The sequence below is a fragment of the Dendrobates tinctorius genome, unplaced genomic scaffold (genome assembly GCF_039654945.1).
Source record: "Dendrobates tinctorius isolate UK_male_01 unplaced genomic scaffold, ASM3965494v1 ptg000167l, whole genome shotgun sequence".
Classification (NCBI taxonomy): domain Eukaryota; kingdom Metazoa; phylum Chordata; class Amphibia; order Anura; family Dendrobatidae; genus Dendrobates; species Dendrobates tinctorius.
In genome coordinates this window covers 1,968,294-1,987,724 of record NW_027361834.1, presented here as the reverse complement: position 1 = coordinate 1,987,724, position 19,431 = coordinate 1,968,294, and the positions used below count along the sequence as shown (strand labels likewise).

At 43.3% G+C, this 19,431-nt stretch overlaps 1 protein-coding gene across 2 annotated transcripts in view; it reads left to right on the top strand.

Annotated features, from left to right (window-relative positions):
* The window catches only part of ANKRD28 (ankyrin repeat domain 28), a 200,781-nt gene extending 194,798 nt beyond the window's left edge, over positions 1-5,983 (top strand). For both annotated transcript variants that reach the window (XM_073550723.1, XM_073550722.1), the window contains exon 28: positions 5,220-5,983. In XM_073550723.1, coding sequence (XP_073406824.1) covers positions 5,220-5,497 — 278 coding nt within the window. In that variant the 3' untranslated portion in view covers positions 5,498-5,983. The remainder of the gene's footprint in view (positions 1-5,219) is intronic.
* The last annotated feature ends 13,448 nt before the right edge of the window (positions 5,984-19,431 follow it).

The following is a 19,431-nucleotide window of genomic DNA, read 5'->3' as shown; positions in this document are numbered from 1 at the left end:
AAACGCATAGTGCGCACGGCTTGCGCTCCCAGTGATAAAGATAGGGGACGCATGCAGCGTCATGCGCCGGTAGGCGGAGCCGCGGCAGGGGGCGGGGCTTAGCGGCGGCCGTGCGCAGGCCGTCGCTGCGCTCAAAAGCGCTATTGTGAAACTAGCCTTAGGGGCTTAAAACTGGGTGAGGAACAGCCAAGCTCTGCTATACAATTGAGGTTGTGGAAGACTTTGTTTCATTGCATAGGTCATACACCACAGCAAAACTGAACACAGAAGCGAGGTAGTTATACTACATCACTAAGGTCACTCAGAGGAATAGATTTCAGAGCAGACTGGGATTTCAAGATGTGCCGTTAAAGCTTTTTTGAAGTACCAAGAAATAGGCAATTTTGAGGACTGTAGACACAGTGATTGGCCAAGGAAGCTTAGTGCATCACTTGATAGACACGTCATACTTCCCTTTGAATTAGCAAGATATCTAGCATTGCATCAGCTCAGAAGTTGCAGCAGTCAGTGACCCAGATACACCTATCTACTGTTCGGAGAAGTCTGCCCAGAAGTGGTCATCTTGGAACAATTGCTGCCAAAAAGCCTATACCTTTTGACATGGAAACAAGGTGAAGGGACTCAATTGTGCACAAAAACATAGGAACTGGGGTGCAGAAAATTACATGAAGAGATGATTTGTGTAAGCCTAGATCCACAGAAGATCTGTAGTTAGTTCTCCAAGATGTTTGGTCACAATCTCACTGCTGAGTTAATTGAAAAGCTGTGTGCAAATGTACCTAGAAGAAGTGATGCTGTTTTAAAGGCAAAGGGTTGTCACCAGGGATGAAACAGTCACCAGTACCAAGCTCCGAACACGGATTTTTTACTGTTTGGGTTGGGTGCCAAGTAAAGTTTATTGAAAGGCTGCAGTTGTTGTTTTCATTTATTAACAAGTACAGTAAACTTACACTTAAGGCACTGCTCCACTCCTCCACTTGGACTTCCACCTCCTGAATAAAGATTATTATTATTTTTAATTCTATCTTATTTAAAATTTCCCAATCCACATTTGTTTGCAGGACAATTGTCCTGCCCTTGCCCCCATTTTGCTTCCTTTTGCAGCACCGTAGCCCTTACTGCGACCATTTTACAGCACCAAAGTTCGGGTCCCCATTGACTTATATGGGATTTACAGTGGGGCAAAAAAGTATTTAGTCAGTCAGCAATAGTGCAAGTTCCACCACTTAAAAAGATGAGAGGCGTCTGTAATTTACATCATAGGTAGACCTCAACTATGGGAGACAAACTGAGAAAAAAAAATCCAGAAAATCACATTGTCTGGTTTTTTTTTTTCATTTTATTTGCATATTATGGTGGAAAATAAGTATTTGGTCAGAAACTAAATTTCATCTCAATACTTTGTGATATATCCTTTGTTGGCAATGACAGAGGTCAAACGTTTTCTGTAAGTCTTCACAAGGTTGCCACACACTGTTGTTGGTATGTTGGCCCATTCCTCCATGCAGATCTCCTCTAGAGCAGTGATGTTTTTGGCTTTTCGCTTGGCAACACGGACTCTCAACTCCCTCCAAAGGTTTTCTATAGGGTTGAGATCTGGAGACTGGCTAGGCCACTCCAGGACCTTGAAATGCTTCTTACGAAGCCACTCCTTCGTTGCCCTGGCGGTGTGCTTTGGATCATTGTCATGTTGAAAGACCCAGCCACGTTTCATCATCAATGCCCTTGCTGATGGAAGGAGGTTTGCACTCAAAATCTCACGATACATGGCCCCATTCATTCTTTCATGTACCCGGATCAGTCGTCCTGGCCCCTTTGCAGAGAAACAGCCCCAAAGCATGATGTTTCCACCACCATGCTTTACAGTAGGTATGGTGTTTGATGGATGCAACTCAGTATTCTTTTTCCTCCAAACACGACAAGTTGTGTTTCTACCAAACAGTTCCAGTTTGGTTTCATCAGACCATAGGACATTCTCCCAAAACTCCCCTGGATCATCCAAATGCTCTCTAGCAAACTTCAGACGGGCCCGGACATGTACAGGCTTAAGCAGTGGGACACGTCTGGCACTGCAGGATCTGAGTCCATGGTGGCGTAGTGTGTTACTTATGGTAGGCCTTGTTACATTGGTCCCAGCTCTCTGCAGTTCATTCACTAGGTCTCCCCGCGTGGTTCTGGGATTTTTGCTCACCGTTCTTGTGATCATTCTGACCCCACGGGGTGGGATTTTGCGTGGAGCACCAGATCGAGGGAGATTATCAGTGGTCTTGTATGTCTTCCATTTTCTAATTATTGCTCCCACAGTTGATTTCTTCACTCCAAGCTGGTTGGCTATTGCAGATTCAGTCTTCCCAGCCTGGTGCAGGGCTACAATTTTGTTTCTGGTGTCCTTTGACAGCTCTTTGGTCTTCACCATAGTGGAGTTTGGAGTCAGACTGTTTGAGGGTGTGCACAGGTGTCTTTTTATATTGATAACAAGTTTAAACAGGTGCCATTACTACAGGTAATGAGTGGAGGAAAGAGGAGACTCTTAAAGAAGAAGTTACAGGTCTGTGAGAGCCAGAAATCTTGATTGCTTGTTTCTGACCAAATACTTATTTTCCACCATAATATGCAAATAAAATGAAAAAAAAAACAGACAATGTGATTTTCTGGATTTTTTTTTCTCAGTTTGTCTCCCATAGTTGAGGTCTACCTATGATGTAAATTACAGACGCCTCTCATCTTTTTAAGTGGTGGAACTTGCACTATTGCTGACTGACTAAATACTTTTTTGCCCCACTGTATATGGGATTCAGGTTCGGGGTCAAGTTCTGCTACCTGAACCAAACTTTAAACTAAAGTTAGGCTCAACCCGAACTTCCATGAGTCCACTCATCCCTAGTTGTCACACAAAATAGTGATGTGATTTAGATTTCTCTTTTGTTCATTCACTTTGCATCTTAAGTTAATTTTTTATCAATGGATACTTCTATTTCTAAAAGAGTTCTCATATTTCAGCGTTTTTGTTTTCCACACCTGCCTAAAATCTTTGCACAATACCGCATGCTAGTATATATATTAGACACACACGGATGAAATAAGTATGCAACATGTCACCAGTTTTCTAAGAAAAAATATCTCTAAAGGTGCGATTAGCATGAAGTTCTCACCAGATGTCTGTAACAAAACATCCAATCCACACAGGAAAATAAACCATAGATGTATTAAACACATGAAGAAAGAGAGGTGCAAGAAGCCGTGGAAATTCGTGACACCAGCTGAAATCTATCAGTAATTAGAAAGCAATCTTGCCACATAGTGAAAATTTTCAGCTGATTCAACTGATGGCCTATCAAAAGGTGTCTCATTACCAATATGTCATACACGAAACATCTTATGATGGGTAAAACCACTGAGCTGTCTCAAGACCTTCGCCACCTGATGTTACTGGTTACAGAAAAATGTCTAAACCACTGAAGGGTCCAGCGAGCACTGTTGGGGCCATATTCTGAAATTGGAAAGTTGCTAGAATGGCCCAGCCTATAACCTGACCTGCATCCAATAGAAAAATTATGAAAGAAACTGAAGCTCAGGATTTGAATAGTGTTTGTGTGGAAGAATGGGCCAAAATTGCATCTGCGCAATGCATGCGACTAGTTTCTCCATACAGGAGGCATGATACCACTGTTATCACCAACAAAGGCTTGTGTGTACAAAGTATTAAGCTTCAGTAAGGGTGTTGAATACTTTTTCTCTGTGTCATTTCTCATTAATGCACTTAATTTAATTTGTGGACTAGCTGTCCACAAATTATATTAAGTGTAATAATGAGAAATGACACAGAGAAAAAGTTTGGTTTGGTTTCTTTGTATGTGTGGATTGGATGGGTTGTTATGGACATCTGGTGAGAATTTTATGTCAATAGCACCTTTAGAAATAGTTTTACTTAGAAAATTAGTAACAGTCAACACTTATTTCACTTTCTGTATGTTTGTGTGTGTGTGTGTATATATATATATTATGCCTGTTTACATAATATATTCATACATATGTGTATATACAGTGGCTTGTAAAAGTTTGGGCACCTCTGGTCAAAATTACTGTTATGAAAAATTAAGATAGGCTTTTTAGAGATCATGTAATCTTTAAGTTAAAGATGACCCATTTCTTTTGTATTTTAGCCAAATATATAAACCTTCAGCTTGCCACTTCTGTGGTAGTCTATTGTGGATTTTGTGTTTAGGATCATTAACTATTTGTAGAAGCCATCCTCTTTTCAACTTCAGCTTTTTTACATAAGGTGTTATGTTTGCATCAAAAATGTTGAAATTTCATTGAATCCATTCTTCCCTGTACCTGTGAAATGTCCCCCGTGCCATTGGCTGCAACACAACCAAAGCATGGTTGATCCACCCCCATGCATAATAGTTGGCGAGATTTTCTTTTCTGGAAATTGTGCCCATTTTTTCTTCACACATACCTATGATCATTATGACCAAAGAGTTTTAATTTAAAGTCATCAGTTCACAGGGCTTGTTTCTAAAATGCATCAGGCTTGTTTGGACGTTCTTTTGCATACTTCTGCTGCTGAATTTTATGGTGAGGACACAGGAAAAGTTTTCTTCTGATGACTTTCTTGAAGGCCATATTTATGCAGGTGTCTTTAAAGAGTAAAACAATGTACCACAACTTCATAGTCTGCTAAATCTTTCTGAAGGTCTTTTGCAGTCAAGCGGGGTTCTGAGTTGCCTCGCTACAATCCTACGAGCAGCTCTCACTGAAATTTTGCTTGGTCTTCCAGACCTTATCTTGACCTCCAGTGTTCCTGTTAACTACCATTTCTTAATTACATTTCGAACTGAAGAAAGGGCAACTTATAAACGTTTTTCTATCTTATAGCCTTCTCCTGCTTTGGAGGCATCCACCATTTTCATTTTCAGAGTGCTAGTCAGATTCTTAGAAGAACCCATGGCTGACGGTTTTTGGCAGAAGGTTAGAGGAGTCTGGTTTTTATAAAGTTGTGAAATTTGCATCCCTTGGCCTTTCCTAACGATGATGGTGAACAAGTCATTACCCTAACAGGCTAATTAAGGTTTGAAACCTTGGTCAAAGTTATCTGAGCATAGAAATCTCCAAGGGTGCACATAATTTTGACCAGGGGATGCCCAAACATTTACATGCCACTGTATGTATCTTTGTTTTATGCCTCATTAATTTCTATGTCTCTGATAATACAGGCTACACACCAGCATTGGCTTGTGCTCCAAATAAGGATGTTGCTGACTGTCTGGCTCTCATCTTGGCCACCATGATGCCGGTCTCATCATGCAGCACAATGCCATCTCTAACTTTAAACCACTATACCAATCCCTCAAAGACTGTCACATTTGACTCTTTGCCTATCGTGAGAAGTGAGCACAGCTCTTACTGCAGTTTCAACAATATCGGCAGGGAGGATGGATATCCATACACAGAAGAAGACGAGCTCAATGACTCTGACTCTGAGACCTACTGAGGTGCTGCAGGAGCCCAGATTTTTTTTTTTTTTTAAGTTCTTTCATTTGTGCAACCTGAAAGAGTTTTCTTCCTTGTTCTGCCACAATGGCCAGAAATTTAGGGGCTAAATTCTTTTTTTTTTTTTTTTTTCCCTTTTTAAAAAATATACACTGATTTGATGAATAACTTTGGAAATGTTTTAATCTGACCCATTTTGTTGGTTAAGAATTCTTTCTACATCTGAATAAATAACAAAGTTTGGAACCGGTCATTAGAACCAGGGGGAAGTGGGAACAGAGGATCTGAGGACTTTCAAGCAGTTGCTACTGTTTTATTTAAACTTTTATTGTCTGTGTCGAGAGAATCTTTTATAATGCGGGGCATAGCAGTCCAGTCAGCAGACTCCTATTATTATTATTATTATTGTACAGGAAACATTATAATAAACAATGTATAAATAAAATGAAACAATTTTGATGGCAATAAATTAATTTGGTACATCTGGCATTGTGTGTACATCGGTTTGCCAAAGGACCAAATAACTTTTTTTTTTTTTTTTCTTTTTTTTTTTCCTTTCTACAAATGGTTTTTGGATGTGTAATGACTGGAAATCCGTTAATCTAAAACTGTACATCTAATCTTTACTTCTAGGTCATGTTTCTTTTTGTCCATGCCGAGAAAATGTCCAGCAATGGATTGATTTTTCTTTTTTTTTTTTTTTTTTTTTTTTTTTTTTGTAGCATACAGGATGATTTGTTAGCTCTTTGCTTATGTTCACTTTTCTGGCATTGGGCAATGTTGTCTGGGGAATCAATAGTTGTCATGTTTTTCTGCTATTGCTTTTAAGTGGAACTAGTAGTACGTACCCATAAATGAACATATGTGGCTGGATTCCTCATGTTCATTTGGTCTTAAGTTAAAATAAAATCTACAAAAAAAATAAATAAATGATGACTTGGCTATGTAAAATAGATATGTCATTGCTCAGACAACCGGGCTTTGATTTTATTGCAATGTGAAGTTATTTTTGATGGTCAGTAACCACTGCAAACCAGCATAATGCCGTGTGCATTGGATGGCTCACTTGGTCTAGATTACATTGTCAGACAATGTTAATGGTCTGTTTTTTTTGTTTTTTTTTATATTATAAATGGTTTAGGTTTTTATGATTTTCTAATACTCTTTACTTTGTCACTATATTCTAACCTCCCCTGCCACAAGGTCCGATCTCGGTTTAGGCCTTGCAGATGCAATAGCGGTAATAAAGTGTGACCTTCTTATGGTGGTGGTAATCCATTTCACACAACAGTATTTTGGTCGTTATTTTGCATCAGTATTTGCCAGTCTAAACCCAGAGAATGAACCAAAGTATAGTGGAAAGATTTGCATGTTCTGTATCCATTCTCTCCTGGTTTTGGCTTACAAATACTGATACAAAATACTGAAAAAATGACTGGCTTGTGAAAGTGACCTTAGATCCAAGGTATCCTGGTAGACCTTGCAGACTTCCAGGCATAGTACATTCTTGTACATGGTTTTTCTTTTCAGTAGAACTATCAATACTAAACAATAGGTCAAAATTGCACTTGCTTAACTTTTTCAGGGACTTTAAGAACTTATGTATATTTTGAGGCCTCGTTGCTTTTCATCAGGGATATGTGAAATATGACTTGCAAACCTCTTGTGTGCCACCTGGAATACTGTCTGAGTCGGACTGAGGTCCATCTGTGAGATATGTTCATACATGGGAGGTTTTTTGCAGACATTTCTGTGACTGTCTTCTACATTTGAAATTGTCTACAACATGTGTCATGTTCTGTTTAGTAATCACCATTGCAGGAATGAGTTTGGATTTATTTCAGCATTATATAGGTGCTGTGAAAGCTGACCTGTGCAGACTATTGGTGCATAGCATTCCAGACCATGACAGTCACAAACTGGTGTTTATAAAGGGAAGCGGTCACTAGGTTTTCTTGCTATATGATCTAACATCAGCATAATGTGTAAGGAGTACCGAGGGAGGTGAATTTCCCCTGCGCTGATTTTTCAAAAACGATATAAGAATCGAGATATGAGGGATAAAGTGCTTTGTTGTCAGCGTGTTTCAAAATCAATCTGACATGTTCCAGCAATTTTTTACTTACAGGGCAGCTTGCTGCAGTTTTGATAAAATAACCATTTTGTCTGCTGTAGATCCAGCAGTTCTCTAAATCCTGAGCTGTGTATAACCCCGCCCACATCACTGATTGGCAGCTATCTACCAACGTACAGCATACACAGGAAGCTGTCGATCATAGGAGGGGGCGGGGATACACAGAGCAGGAGGACTACTACATGGTAAGAGACAACGAGTCCTCTAGTGATAATCTGCTGATTAAAACAGTGATTTTATTAACATTACCACAAGCGGCTGCGCAAGTGACACATGACTGGAATCTGGGGCTCTGCCTCTACATTATGCTGCTGTCAGATTCCATAGCACAAACCTGCTGAGAGATTCCCTTTAACGATATCCAGTCATATTTCCTTTACACCAAGATATGTGAGAGCAGCCCCAAGAGATTTGTTATGTGATGTCATCCTATAAATTCACAGGAAGTCACTGGCTGGCGACCTGTTTACATACACATGAATACACGGACTGGACTGGATTACTATAACAAAGTGGAGGAAATGTATAGATTTAGCTAAGGTGGGATGAAATGAATAATACACTCAGACCATTGATGGTGAATATTCGTTAAACGTGGAAGAAAATTTGTGGACAGATTTAAGACACAAGCTGAAATTTCGTATCTTGTAGGCCAGTAACCATAGCTGCTAATTTCTGGACAACTCTGAGTGACCTAATGCCCCTTAAATCTAGATTGTGCCCAAGACGAGCCCAAGGGTGGTACAGAAAAAAGCCAGAAAATTACCTCATTTACAAGAATTGTTACAGAATAGCTAAACTTTGTTCATGATTACTTTTTCTATAGCTAACAGGAACTTGAATTACCTGCAGATCGATGGGGATCTGAGTCCTGGAGGCCCCGGGAAAGTACGCTGCTCAGCAGCCCGAAGTGAACATCTCCTGCCTCGACGTGTAACACAGCCTGGAGTATGGGTTCAACAGATGGCAAAGCCAATACTTTCTGTTGTAACCATACTCAAGGCAATGTGCGGGCCCGGAGAGGAGCAATCGGGACCTGGACTCCTATCGATCTGCAGGCAAGTCATGGGCCTGCTAGCTATGAAACAATGAACAAAGTTTAGCTAATCTTCAGGAGTCTCCGTGATCACCACATACTCCCACACCAACCAGACTTCTATGGCCTCCCTGTACTCTCTGTTCTAAAATACTGTTTTTGAGCAAGCACTTTATTCCCCGTGTCGCACTTACATAAAGGTAGGAAGCTGAGATTTGCAAAGGAACGATTTCTCAGGGTCACTTTCTATGTGACTAGCAAAATTGACCAACTGCAGGGTCAACAGTAAAGTGGCGCCTTACCGTGTAGGCCTGCAGCTCAAGATTTATTTTATAGAGATGAGGGATCATTGGTAATTGGCGGCTCACCAACAGAACCTTGTTATCCTCATATCTCGGCATCCTTGACCTTGTGTGAAGCTATTTTGTTCCGTGGGGAGAGATGCTTTTTGGTGTTATAGGCGTATCTGCCACATCAAAGCTAACTATGACATTAATTTAGGCCACATACTTAAACCAGCATTGATTAGTTGCTTAGGAATACATTTCTAAGAACAATACTTAGATCTAAAATGGGTGAGTTTGGGGTTTTTTTGTTTTGTCTTTTTAATCTCCAGCATTATATAGTGATATTTTGTAGGACATCTGGAACTGGATACAAAAATGTGGAGTAAAGGCAACAAAAGTAGTTCACTTCATCACAATCATTATTACTTTATTTATTGTGTATTTATTTGTATTTCTAAACTAAAATTGAATTTAAATAAAAATTGTAAATATGCAAAGCGTTTGATTTTGCCATTTATTGCAAAATTTTAACACAGAATTTATTACCTACAAATTGAAATCACGTTACTGAAAGTAGATTTAATGCCTTTGTGAACTAAATGCATTTTAGTTTTTCAATTTCTTGTAAAGTTTTTTCCAATCCCTCTATAAGCAAAAAAAAAAATATTTTTTTTCTTTTTCTGTGATCTTAAACTGGAACACTTTTACATTGTAAATTATCTGCTGGTTTTATGAACAGAATGTGATAGTATTTTGACCTTTTGAAAATTTAGTGAAGGGTTTTTTTTCTTTTCTCCTTGGTCCCCAAACTCCCCCCACTTGAAGACATCGGCATGTACATAGAAATAGTGACTGCTTGGATACTGTATTTACCTGCACTCTTTCAGTACATTGAAATTCCTGTATATTTTATGGAGTATAATAAAATGTGAGTTATGTTTAATTAAAGTTTGATTCCATGGTGATCTGTTTTCTATTTTTATGGATTTAAATTTTATTTGAAAGCGTTTTTAAACCCAGAGTGTGAAATCTGAGTCAATATTTTATGGTCCAACAGTAAGGTTATTATGCCAAATAACTGGTATAAAACACTTTGAAAAGTAACAAATTTAACAACTTTTGGGTGTTTTTCATGCTAGTTTTTGGCCTATGAAAATGGGTGGAGCTGTGGAGGGGGGGACAGGGCATTGGTTGCACCTGCCCAACAATTTCATGGATGATGGCGGAGTTTCTTACACCAGAAATGTTACTCCAGTTTTTGCCTGGAGTAACATTTCTAACAATCACACACCAATGATAAGATTCACAGAATTCATTAAGTGGTGTGCACCCCTTAAAGAATTCAGCACTTCTTATTCTTTCACACCCATCATTAACAGTGGCGAAAGTGAGACTTAATGAATCTAACCTTAGTGTGTTGCTTTGTTTTGTGTGATAGTCTACTATCTTCGTTAACCTAAAGTTAGAGAAAAATCTACTAAAGAAGACTTGGCTATAGTATCAGCTATTACTCCACTTTTCTAAAACCATGTTGCTTTTATGCAGGTTTCTGATGATGATTGTGGGTTGCCTAACTTCCTCTTATAGATGTGCGTATATAGGTCAAAGTCGATCCTTGGCCACTCCAAGCTTTCCACCTGTGGATAGAAGATATCTTCTCCATCTAGGCTGTCAAGTTTTAGTTCCTAATTAGTGGTGAAGTGGTGGCTGAGAAGACCATTATTCCAGAGGAATATCTTTCTTCGGATGAGGTGGATTCAGGGAAAATTGGTGTAAGGAAAAAGCCTGTCCTCCAGCCTGAGGGTCTTGAGAACAATGAGTTTGGCCCTACGTGATGGAATTTTTCTCTCTACTCTGCCAGAACTAGTTTTGGACTGGGCCATGAAGAATTTTGTGGACAGGTCTACAGTCTACATAATGGCCGCGAATAACCTGTCCGAAAACCTATTCGACAGACATTCTTTGCAGGCGAGCTCACATTCATCAGGAATAATGAGAAGCTCAAAAGTTCTTGCTCTACATGGCAGATGCCCTTTAAGCTTTTAAATGATTTCTTGCCACCCTGGAAAAGTCTAATGTAGACAATCATTCCTCTTCATATACAGAGAGTCCTCAGGTCAACTATGGACATAGCGTTCATTCCCTATTGGTATAGAAGGGTTTTTGTTTTTTAGATTTGTTGGATTTTTGAAAGAAACTTTGCATCTGTCAGCCAGGATAGACCACCCTATGAGGTGATGCCTATGGGCATTAAAGGAGTCGAAAAGCATTGCTTTTTTCCTGTCTTGTCCCCAGTTATTTGTGGTATTGCAGCTCGATCCTGTATTTTCAGCAGAACCATAATTTTGCATTTATGGAGAATAAAAAAGTACCACCAAAAGCAGAAAGATTCTTTTTCTTACAGGTAGCATCATATGCACTAGGCACTTTGGTCTAGAGGTAGACTTGTTCTCTGACAATAGTATTGTACTTACTGTAGTAAAGGATTTGAATGGAAATAGATGGCATAGGAAATTAGATCTACTGCCAAATCTTTTCTTAGATAAGGGGGCTCCTTTAATTTGGTTACCCTGTGACAGTCTGAGGCTATTTCTCCTTCGTCTCATGGGGGCACACAGGAACTGTGGGTGTGTGCTGCTGTCACTAGGAGGTTGACACTATGCATGAAAAAAAATGTTAACTCCACCTCCGCAGTATACATCCCTCCGACAGGCTGTAGGACAATCAGTTTTGCTTAGTGTCAGCAGGAGGGGGACAGAGGTCTCTCGCAGACCCATGCCTACATCAATGTGTGTCGTTCCTTTTCAGGTAACCATGGAGGGATACAGAGTAGATATGCTACATCTGTATTCCCACACCGGGATTATAAGTACGGCGTGTACTGCCACCCCGTATCCTCATGAATCCCACGGGCAGGAACCTATCCCCTAAAACAGCACTCGTGTTCAGGTGGCAGCTCCTGGTCCTGACCTTCGTCTCCCATCACTCGCCCACCAGAGCCTGATGATTGAGAGAGATGCCCTGCAGAAAAGGTTTGGGACAGGAATCTTTTCATGCAGGTAAACAGACCCCTGTTACGGGATGAACTGGAGGTAAGAGGCTGCAGCGTTGTATGATCTGCTCACCAGCCGCTCTGGCTGAATGTAACCGCTGTAATCAGCACTCGGGCTTACAACCCATGGCTCTATACTTAGTTTAAGAGTCAACACTTTCAAGCATGCGGTGCAGCGCGGTTCCAGCCTCCTCCCGTGGCAGCGTTATGGCCCTGGGCTCCAGGAGGAGCCCAGCTAAGCCGACGCCAGATTCCGGCTCCCGGCAGGCTTCGCCCCCGGCTTCCTCTTCCTGTACCAGCGCCATCTTGGTGCTCCAGGAGGACAGAGCAGGGCCCCGCCCACCACTTCCGAGCGAGGATTTCATAAGGCTTCTAGGCAGCCGTAGGGCTGTTCACCTCGCTCTCAGCCTTCGGGCGGCAGCTGCGGCGGGGACACAGTTAGTGGGTATGTGAGTACTGCACTACAGGTTGCTCCCTCACTCCGCTCTGCACCCGACGGTCGGCACCAGGTAAAACCTGTCGGTATGCCCAAGAGAGCAGTCCCGCTCATCTGCTTCAGTGACCTTGGTCAAATATTTTGTATGTACCAAATGCAATGTCCGGCTTCCTTCAGGTCAGCCCTCACCATTCTGCTCAGATTGCAGCAGACCTACGGTGTTACCTACGCTAGAGAGCAGGTGTAGCCCCCCCGCTTTGCCTGTCAAAGCTCCCACATTACCCCTGGAGCAAGAGGAAGCCACCTTGCCTACCGCCCAGGGGCCATCCATCGCCACGGGAGACAGCGAGTGTCCAGGATGGGACTCTTCCTTATCTTAAGTCCATGGCCGACCTTACCAAGGTATCACAGACCTTGGTAACGGTGCTTAACAGATTGCCACTTCAGACCAGTGGACACAGGAGCACCAAAAGAGCCTCCTTTTGGGCCTTCTAGAGGCCGTAAAAGGTTTAGACAGGACCACCAACCCAGGTCCCCTTCTCTCTCCATCTCACCACCAGAATTCCTCTGGCCGTCTGCCTCCTCCCGGTCCTCATCCCCGAAATCAGGCGAGGCATTATCAGAGACACTCAGAGGATGGTTCTGAGTACGGGCCAGAACAGTCCCAGGTCAAGGATATGGTTCAGGGCCTCATTGCCGCAGTCAATGACTTTTAACATCGGGGACACATCAAAACCTAATGATCAGGTTTTTTCATTTAAGCGTCATAAGTCTCCCTCTAGGGTCTTTGCCTCCCACAAGGACTTTGAGGAAGTGTTGGCCAGGGAAAGGGAAAACCCAACCAGGCGGTTTGAGAGGGAATCGTTTTGGGATTCTATATCCCTTCCCTCCAGATCTCACCGCCAACTGGACCGCCTCCCCTTTGGTGGACCCACCAGTGTCCAGACTCGCTATCAATACAGTCCTCCCACTCACCAGTGAGGCAGCCCTAAAAGATCCCAATGATAGGAGGATAGAATCCCTGGCAAAATCCGCCTTTGAGGCAGCAGCTGCTACATTGTGTCCAGCCTTCGCCTCAGCCTGGGTAGCGAAGTCTGGCCCATTCTGTAACAAACAGCTTAGACAGGGTATATTGGCCGGGGCACCACCAGCGGAACTGGCGGAGTTTGCAGATCAAATCTCATGCTGGGAGGTATATGGTATCAGCAGCCCTGGATGCTGCGTCTTGCGCAGCTCAAGCATCCAGTAACATGGTAGCCGTCCGGCGGACGGTCTGGCTAAAGGCTTGGTAGGCTGATTTGTCCTCAAAGAAATCACTGACCAATCTGCCGTTTCAGGGCACCCGGCTCTTTGGGTCAATGTTAGATCAAATAATTAAGGATGCAACGGGGGGGTACAAGCCCCCTTCTCCCTCAGGCCAAACCTCGTCGATATGTTTTCAAACGTAGGGCTCAGCCCTTTCGCCGTACCCCAATGACAGGCACTTATGCATAGGGGCCAGCAGAGGTCGCAAGCACTGAGAGATAGGAGGAAGGTATTTCGGGCCACCCCGTCATGGCATTCCCGCAGTTCCAACAGCAGAGCTACCAGGTCAGGGCCGAGCAGAGCCACTTTAGCCTGATGCCAGCAGGGAGTCCAACTCCCTTCCCAGTACCTCTCCCAGACTAGGAGCCAGTCTTCTCCTCTTCAGAGATGTCTGGCAGAATTCAGTAGAGGATATCTGGGTAAAGGAGGCAGTATCAACAGGATGCAAGATAGACTTCAACGCACTTCCGCGAGATAGCTTCTTTCTATCGCAGCCACCTAAAGACGCTGCTATGACTCTAGGTTTTTTTGCGGCAATCGACTCTCTCCTCAACACAGGAGTAATCGTCCCCGTTCCCGAGCAGGAACGTTTTACCGGCTTTTACTCAAACCTGTTTGTGATACCAAAAAAGGATGGCTCAGTTTGTCCCATTCTAGACCTCAAAAGGCTAAACAGATGGGTGCGCTTACGCCATTTCAGGATGGAATCGATTTGGTCGGTAATTACGTCTATGGAGGATCAGGAATTCCTATGTTCCATAGATATCCGGGACGCCTACCTACACGTCCCCATTTTTCAGGGACATCAGAGGTTTCTGCGTTTTACTGTCCAAAAGCAGCATTTCCAGTTTGTGGCCCTGCCATTTGGGCTGGCAACAGCCCCCAGAATTTTTACAAATATGGCAGCGATGGTAGCTATATTAAGGGTCAGAGGCATAATATTGGTACCATATCTCGATGATATTCTCGTCAAGGCGCCCTCCTTCGCTCAGGCCCAGGAAAATCTAGCGGTAGTTTTAAACACCCTCTCCCGGTTTGGTTGGATCATAAACAGGGAGAAATCCCACCTAACGCCAACACAAGGCCTAGAATTCTTAGGAATGGTAATCGACACCCGCCGCTCAAGGGTCTTTCTCCCAGAAAGAAAGTGGATTACCCTCCAGCAGGGAATTCGCTCTGTTGAAATTCCGGCATCTATCCTTTCTTGCTGCTGTGAGAGTCCTGGGAAGAATGGTGGCAGCTTCAGAGGCAATACTCTTTGCCCTGTTCCGTTCCAGGATACTGCAGAGGAACATCCTCCTTCAGTGGGACAGGTCCATCTCTTCGCTGGATCGCCCCTTCCTCCCATTCAGACCAGGGAGTCCCTCAAGTGGTGGCTGACCTCCCCCTTGTTCATCTAGGATGGCCTTTTCCCCCTGTCCACTGGCAGGTAGTAACTACAGATGCCAGTCTCCTGGGCTGGGGAGCGGTATTCCGCCACCTGACTGTCCAGAGATGATGGTCGAGGCAAGAATCCTCACTATTAATCAACATTCTAGAACTGAGGGCGGTCTTTCTAGCACTTCTACATTGGGAAAGATACCTCAACAACCAGCCAGTCCGGATTCAAACGGACAACGCCACGTCGGTGGCACACATCAATCACCAAGGGGGAACCAGAAGTCCCCGGGCACTGGCCGAGGTATCCAGAATCTTCAACTGGGCAGAAACCGCAATTCCGGCAATTTCGGCAGTTTACATTCCCGGCACAGACAACACGGCCGCCGACTTCCTCAGTCGGGAGGGGCTCGCGGCAGGAGAATGGTCCTTACACCAAGAAGTGTTCCGTAAGATATGCCAGGTGTGGGGGACTCCAGATGTGGACCTCCTGGCGTCGCGACAGAACAGAAGGGTCCAACAGTTTGTCTCAAGATACCGCGATCCTCTAGCAATAGGGGTCGACGCGCTGGTTATTCCCTGGACACAGTTCAGACTCCCTTATCTGTTCCCTCCCCTTCCTCTCCTGCTCATGCTGCTAAAGAAGATCAAGGCGGAAGGGGTGCTGGTCATATTGATCGCCCCGTACTGGCACAGGAGGGCCCGGTTCGCAGAAATTATCCATCTTCTCACAGGCACCCCCTGGAGAATCCCCGACAGACCAGATCTCCTGGCTCAGGGGCCTTTTTACCACCCGAATTCTCGGTTGCTCAGTTTGACGGCATGGCCGTTGAAACCACAATACTAAGAGCAGCGGGTTTTTCGGACCGAGCTATTAATAAAAGGATCCAGGCTAGGAAGCCTTCCTCTTCCAGGGTCTATTAACGAGCCTGGAAGGCCTATTTTGGCTGGTGTGAGTCTAATCACGTCACACCTATGCCCTGCTCCCTGCCATCTGTCCTAGCTTTTCTCCAGGCAGGGTTAGATGGCGGTCTGGCCCTAAGTTCCTTGAAGGGCCAGGTATCTATTCTTTTTCAAAAGAATTTGGCCTCCCGCTTACAAGATAAGACCTTTCTGCAAGGAGTGGCACATGCGGCCACTCCTTACAGATCCCCTGTGGCTCCATGGGATCTTAACTTGGTGTTGGAAGCCTTGACAGGTTCACCCTTTGAACCCCTACAGGAAGCTCCCATGTCTTTGTTGTCCTGGAAGGTGGTATTTCTCGTAGCCATCACCTTTATTAGGCGGGTTTCAAAATTAGCGGCATTGTCCTGTCGTCCTCCATTCCTAATTATGCACCAGGACAAGGTTGTTTTGCGGCCTCCTCCTAACTTTCTTCCCAAGGTGGTATCGGCCTTCCACCTGAACGAGGATATAATCCTTCCGTCATTTTGTCTCACTCCAACCCATCCTCTGGAGCGTTCTTTGAATAAGCTAGACCTGGTCAGGGCGATAAGGATCTATCTGACCAGGACCGCTCCTTTCAGGAAGGCGGACTCGCTCTTTGTTATCCCCAATGGGGTGAGAAGAGGCTTGCTGGCCTCTAAGGCAACAATTGCCCGCTGGATCCGAATGGCAGTTCTGGAAGCCTACCGGGTAAAGGACAGGGTGTCCCCTGCTGGGGTCAAGGCCCATTCAACCCGGGCGGTGGGCGCCTCCTGGCCGGTACACAACAGGGCATCAGCCATGCAGTTGTGCAAGGCTGCCACATGGTTGTCCATGCATACCTTTTCAAGGTTCTATAAGGTCCATACCTATGCTTCAGCGGATGCCAGCCTAGGCAGAAGAATCTTGCAGGCGGCAGTGGTGAGTTCTCCGACCTGAAGGAAGTTTATGTCTCTTCCCACCCCAGGGACTGCTTTTGGATGTCCCACGGTTCCTGTGTCCCCCAATGAGATGAAGGAGAAAACAGGATTTTGGTTGCTTACCGTAAAAATCTGTTTCTCAGTCTTCATTGGGGACACAGCGCCCTCCCATGATTTTATTACGTGTAATGAATATATGATGACTAACATGATAATGTCTCCTCCTACTGCTTTTTCACTAACTGATTGTCCTACAGCCAGTCGGAGGGGTGTATACTGCGGATGCGGAGTTAACATTTTTTTCATGCATAGTGTCAACCTCTTAGTGACAGCAGCACACACCCAAGGTTCCTGTGTCCCCCAAAGAAGACTGAGAAACAGATTTTATGGCAAGCAACCAAAATCCTGTTATCTTGCATGGGCAAACAGCTAAAGTTCCACTGAAGGGTTCCAGGACTTCCTGACCACTTTCTTTGTTGCATCATTCTTTAGCTGAGGCATAGTAACTGTCACTGTAATAATATTAATGAAGTGGGCTTGTCTTTAAGAGGTTAACAAAACTTCACAAGTTTGTTTTTTAAGTAATTCTGCTATTAAGGCAAAATAAAAAAAAAAGTAACTTGTGTTATTTGACTAACATCTGATCCACATATAAAAAGAATGACTCAGTGGCTTCGTGCACACATCATGATTATCTAAATGGTATTTGGCAAACAGATCTACCCTGTGTGGATCTCATAATCTAAACAGAAAGTCAGCCCTCGTAAGAACACCTCCACATGGAAAATGACTGCCAAATCCCACAGTTCGTGCACACCCCACCGAGAAAGCATCATGCGCAATTACCCTATGTTCTAGGAAGTTTCATGATCCAAAATGCCATCCACCCATTTAACTTTTTAATTGATCAAATCCTAATGTACTCATCAATGTAGGCTCATCAGTTGCACGAAGCAGAATTTCCAAACAGAATACTAATGATAGTAAATTGCAAATAAACTTTACCCACAGTGACTAAAGGTTTCCAAAATCTAGGAGCCTTATTGAACCTAGGTAACTCCAAATAAATCCAAAACATCTCTGAAAGCACGGACAACAAATGAAAAAGGGGAACCGGCAACAGTATAGAAATTACAGTAGGTTCTACACTTGTATACGAAATCGTGACTTACTGTAACTATACATACCAGACATATACTAAATAATGGGTGCTCACCAAAATGATAATTTCACTTCAAGTATAAAAAAATCACAATAAAACACTACATTAGAAACACACAAAAGCTTTGTGTTGATAGATTATTGGGAGTCGATGGTGATGACCCAGTGGTCATGGTTTCCCTTTGCACCAGTGGCAGTAGGTGGAAGGGTCCTTAAAATGGATATCAGGGATTTAGGCCATAAGCTTAAAATCTGAGCAGGCATTCACACCACAAACTACTTATGTGCACTTGTAGCTCTTTACATGGCCAGTGTGTTTCTCCATTACTGAAAAATCAGTGTTTGAATTAATATGCAAATAAGGCTAAAGAACTATGGTAGGTCTGAAACCTTTGCCACTCCAGCTCTAATCCCCGTCCAGCACAGCCTCCTCTTGCTTGGCTGACTGCTCTTTTGGATGAAGTCACCCACCTTAGTGGCTGCCAATCCGGTAGGAGAAAGCGGCACTGTGTGGGTAATAGAGCTGGAGTGACAGAGCCTTTAGACCTACACTAGCCTTTTCCATATCAACTCAAATGCTGATTTCTCAGCAATGGAAGAACGGACTGGTCATGTAAAGATATTGCTGGACTTGTCTTTCAAAGAGCTACATATGTGTATAAATAGTTTGGTGTGTGAAATCCTGCTTATCAATTCCCTTAAGGAAAGACCTCAAAGGTAGTATCAACTGAAAACCTCTGGAATGTAATCAAGAGGATGATGGATATCTGCAAGGAGTTTGTATGTTCTCCCCACGTTTGCGTGGGTTTCCTCCGGGTACTCCGGTTTCCCCCCACATTACAAAGACATACTGATAGGGAATCTAGATTGTGAGCCCCATTGGAGACAGCAATGATAATGTGTGCAAAACTGTAAAGCGCGGCGGAATATGTTAGCACTATATAAAAAATAGATTATTTATATATATGTGTGTGTGAGATATATACACACTGGGTGGTCCAAAAGTAGGTGGACAGTATGGTTTATTGGAGGATGATCCAGACAGGCGGCTGCAATTTAGTGAGATTATGCTTAACGAAAATCCAGTAATTTTAGATAACATTAAGTGGAGTGATGAAGCTCCTTTCAAATTATCTTGCCATATTAACAGACATAATTGTATTTTCTGGTATAATGAGAGCATGCATTTAACATTAGAGCAACAAATAAATGAGCCTGGTGTCAATGTTTGGGGTGGTATTTCAAGTTTTGGTGTTTTTGGACCATTTTTTTTTTTTTTTTTATGGAACCGTCCCAGGAGATA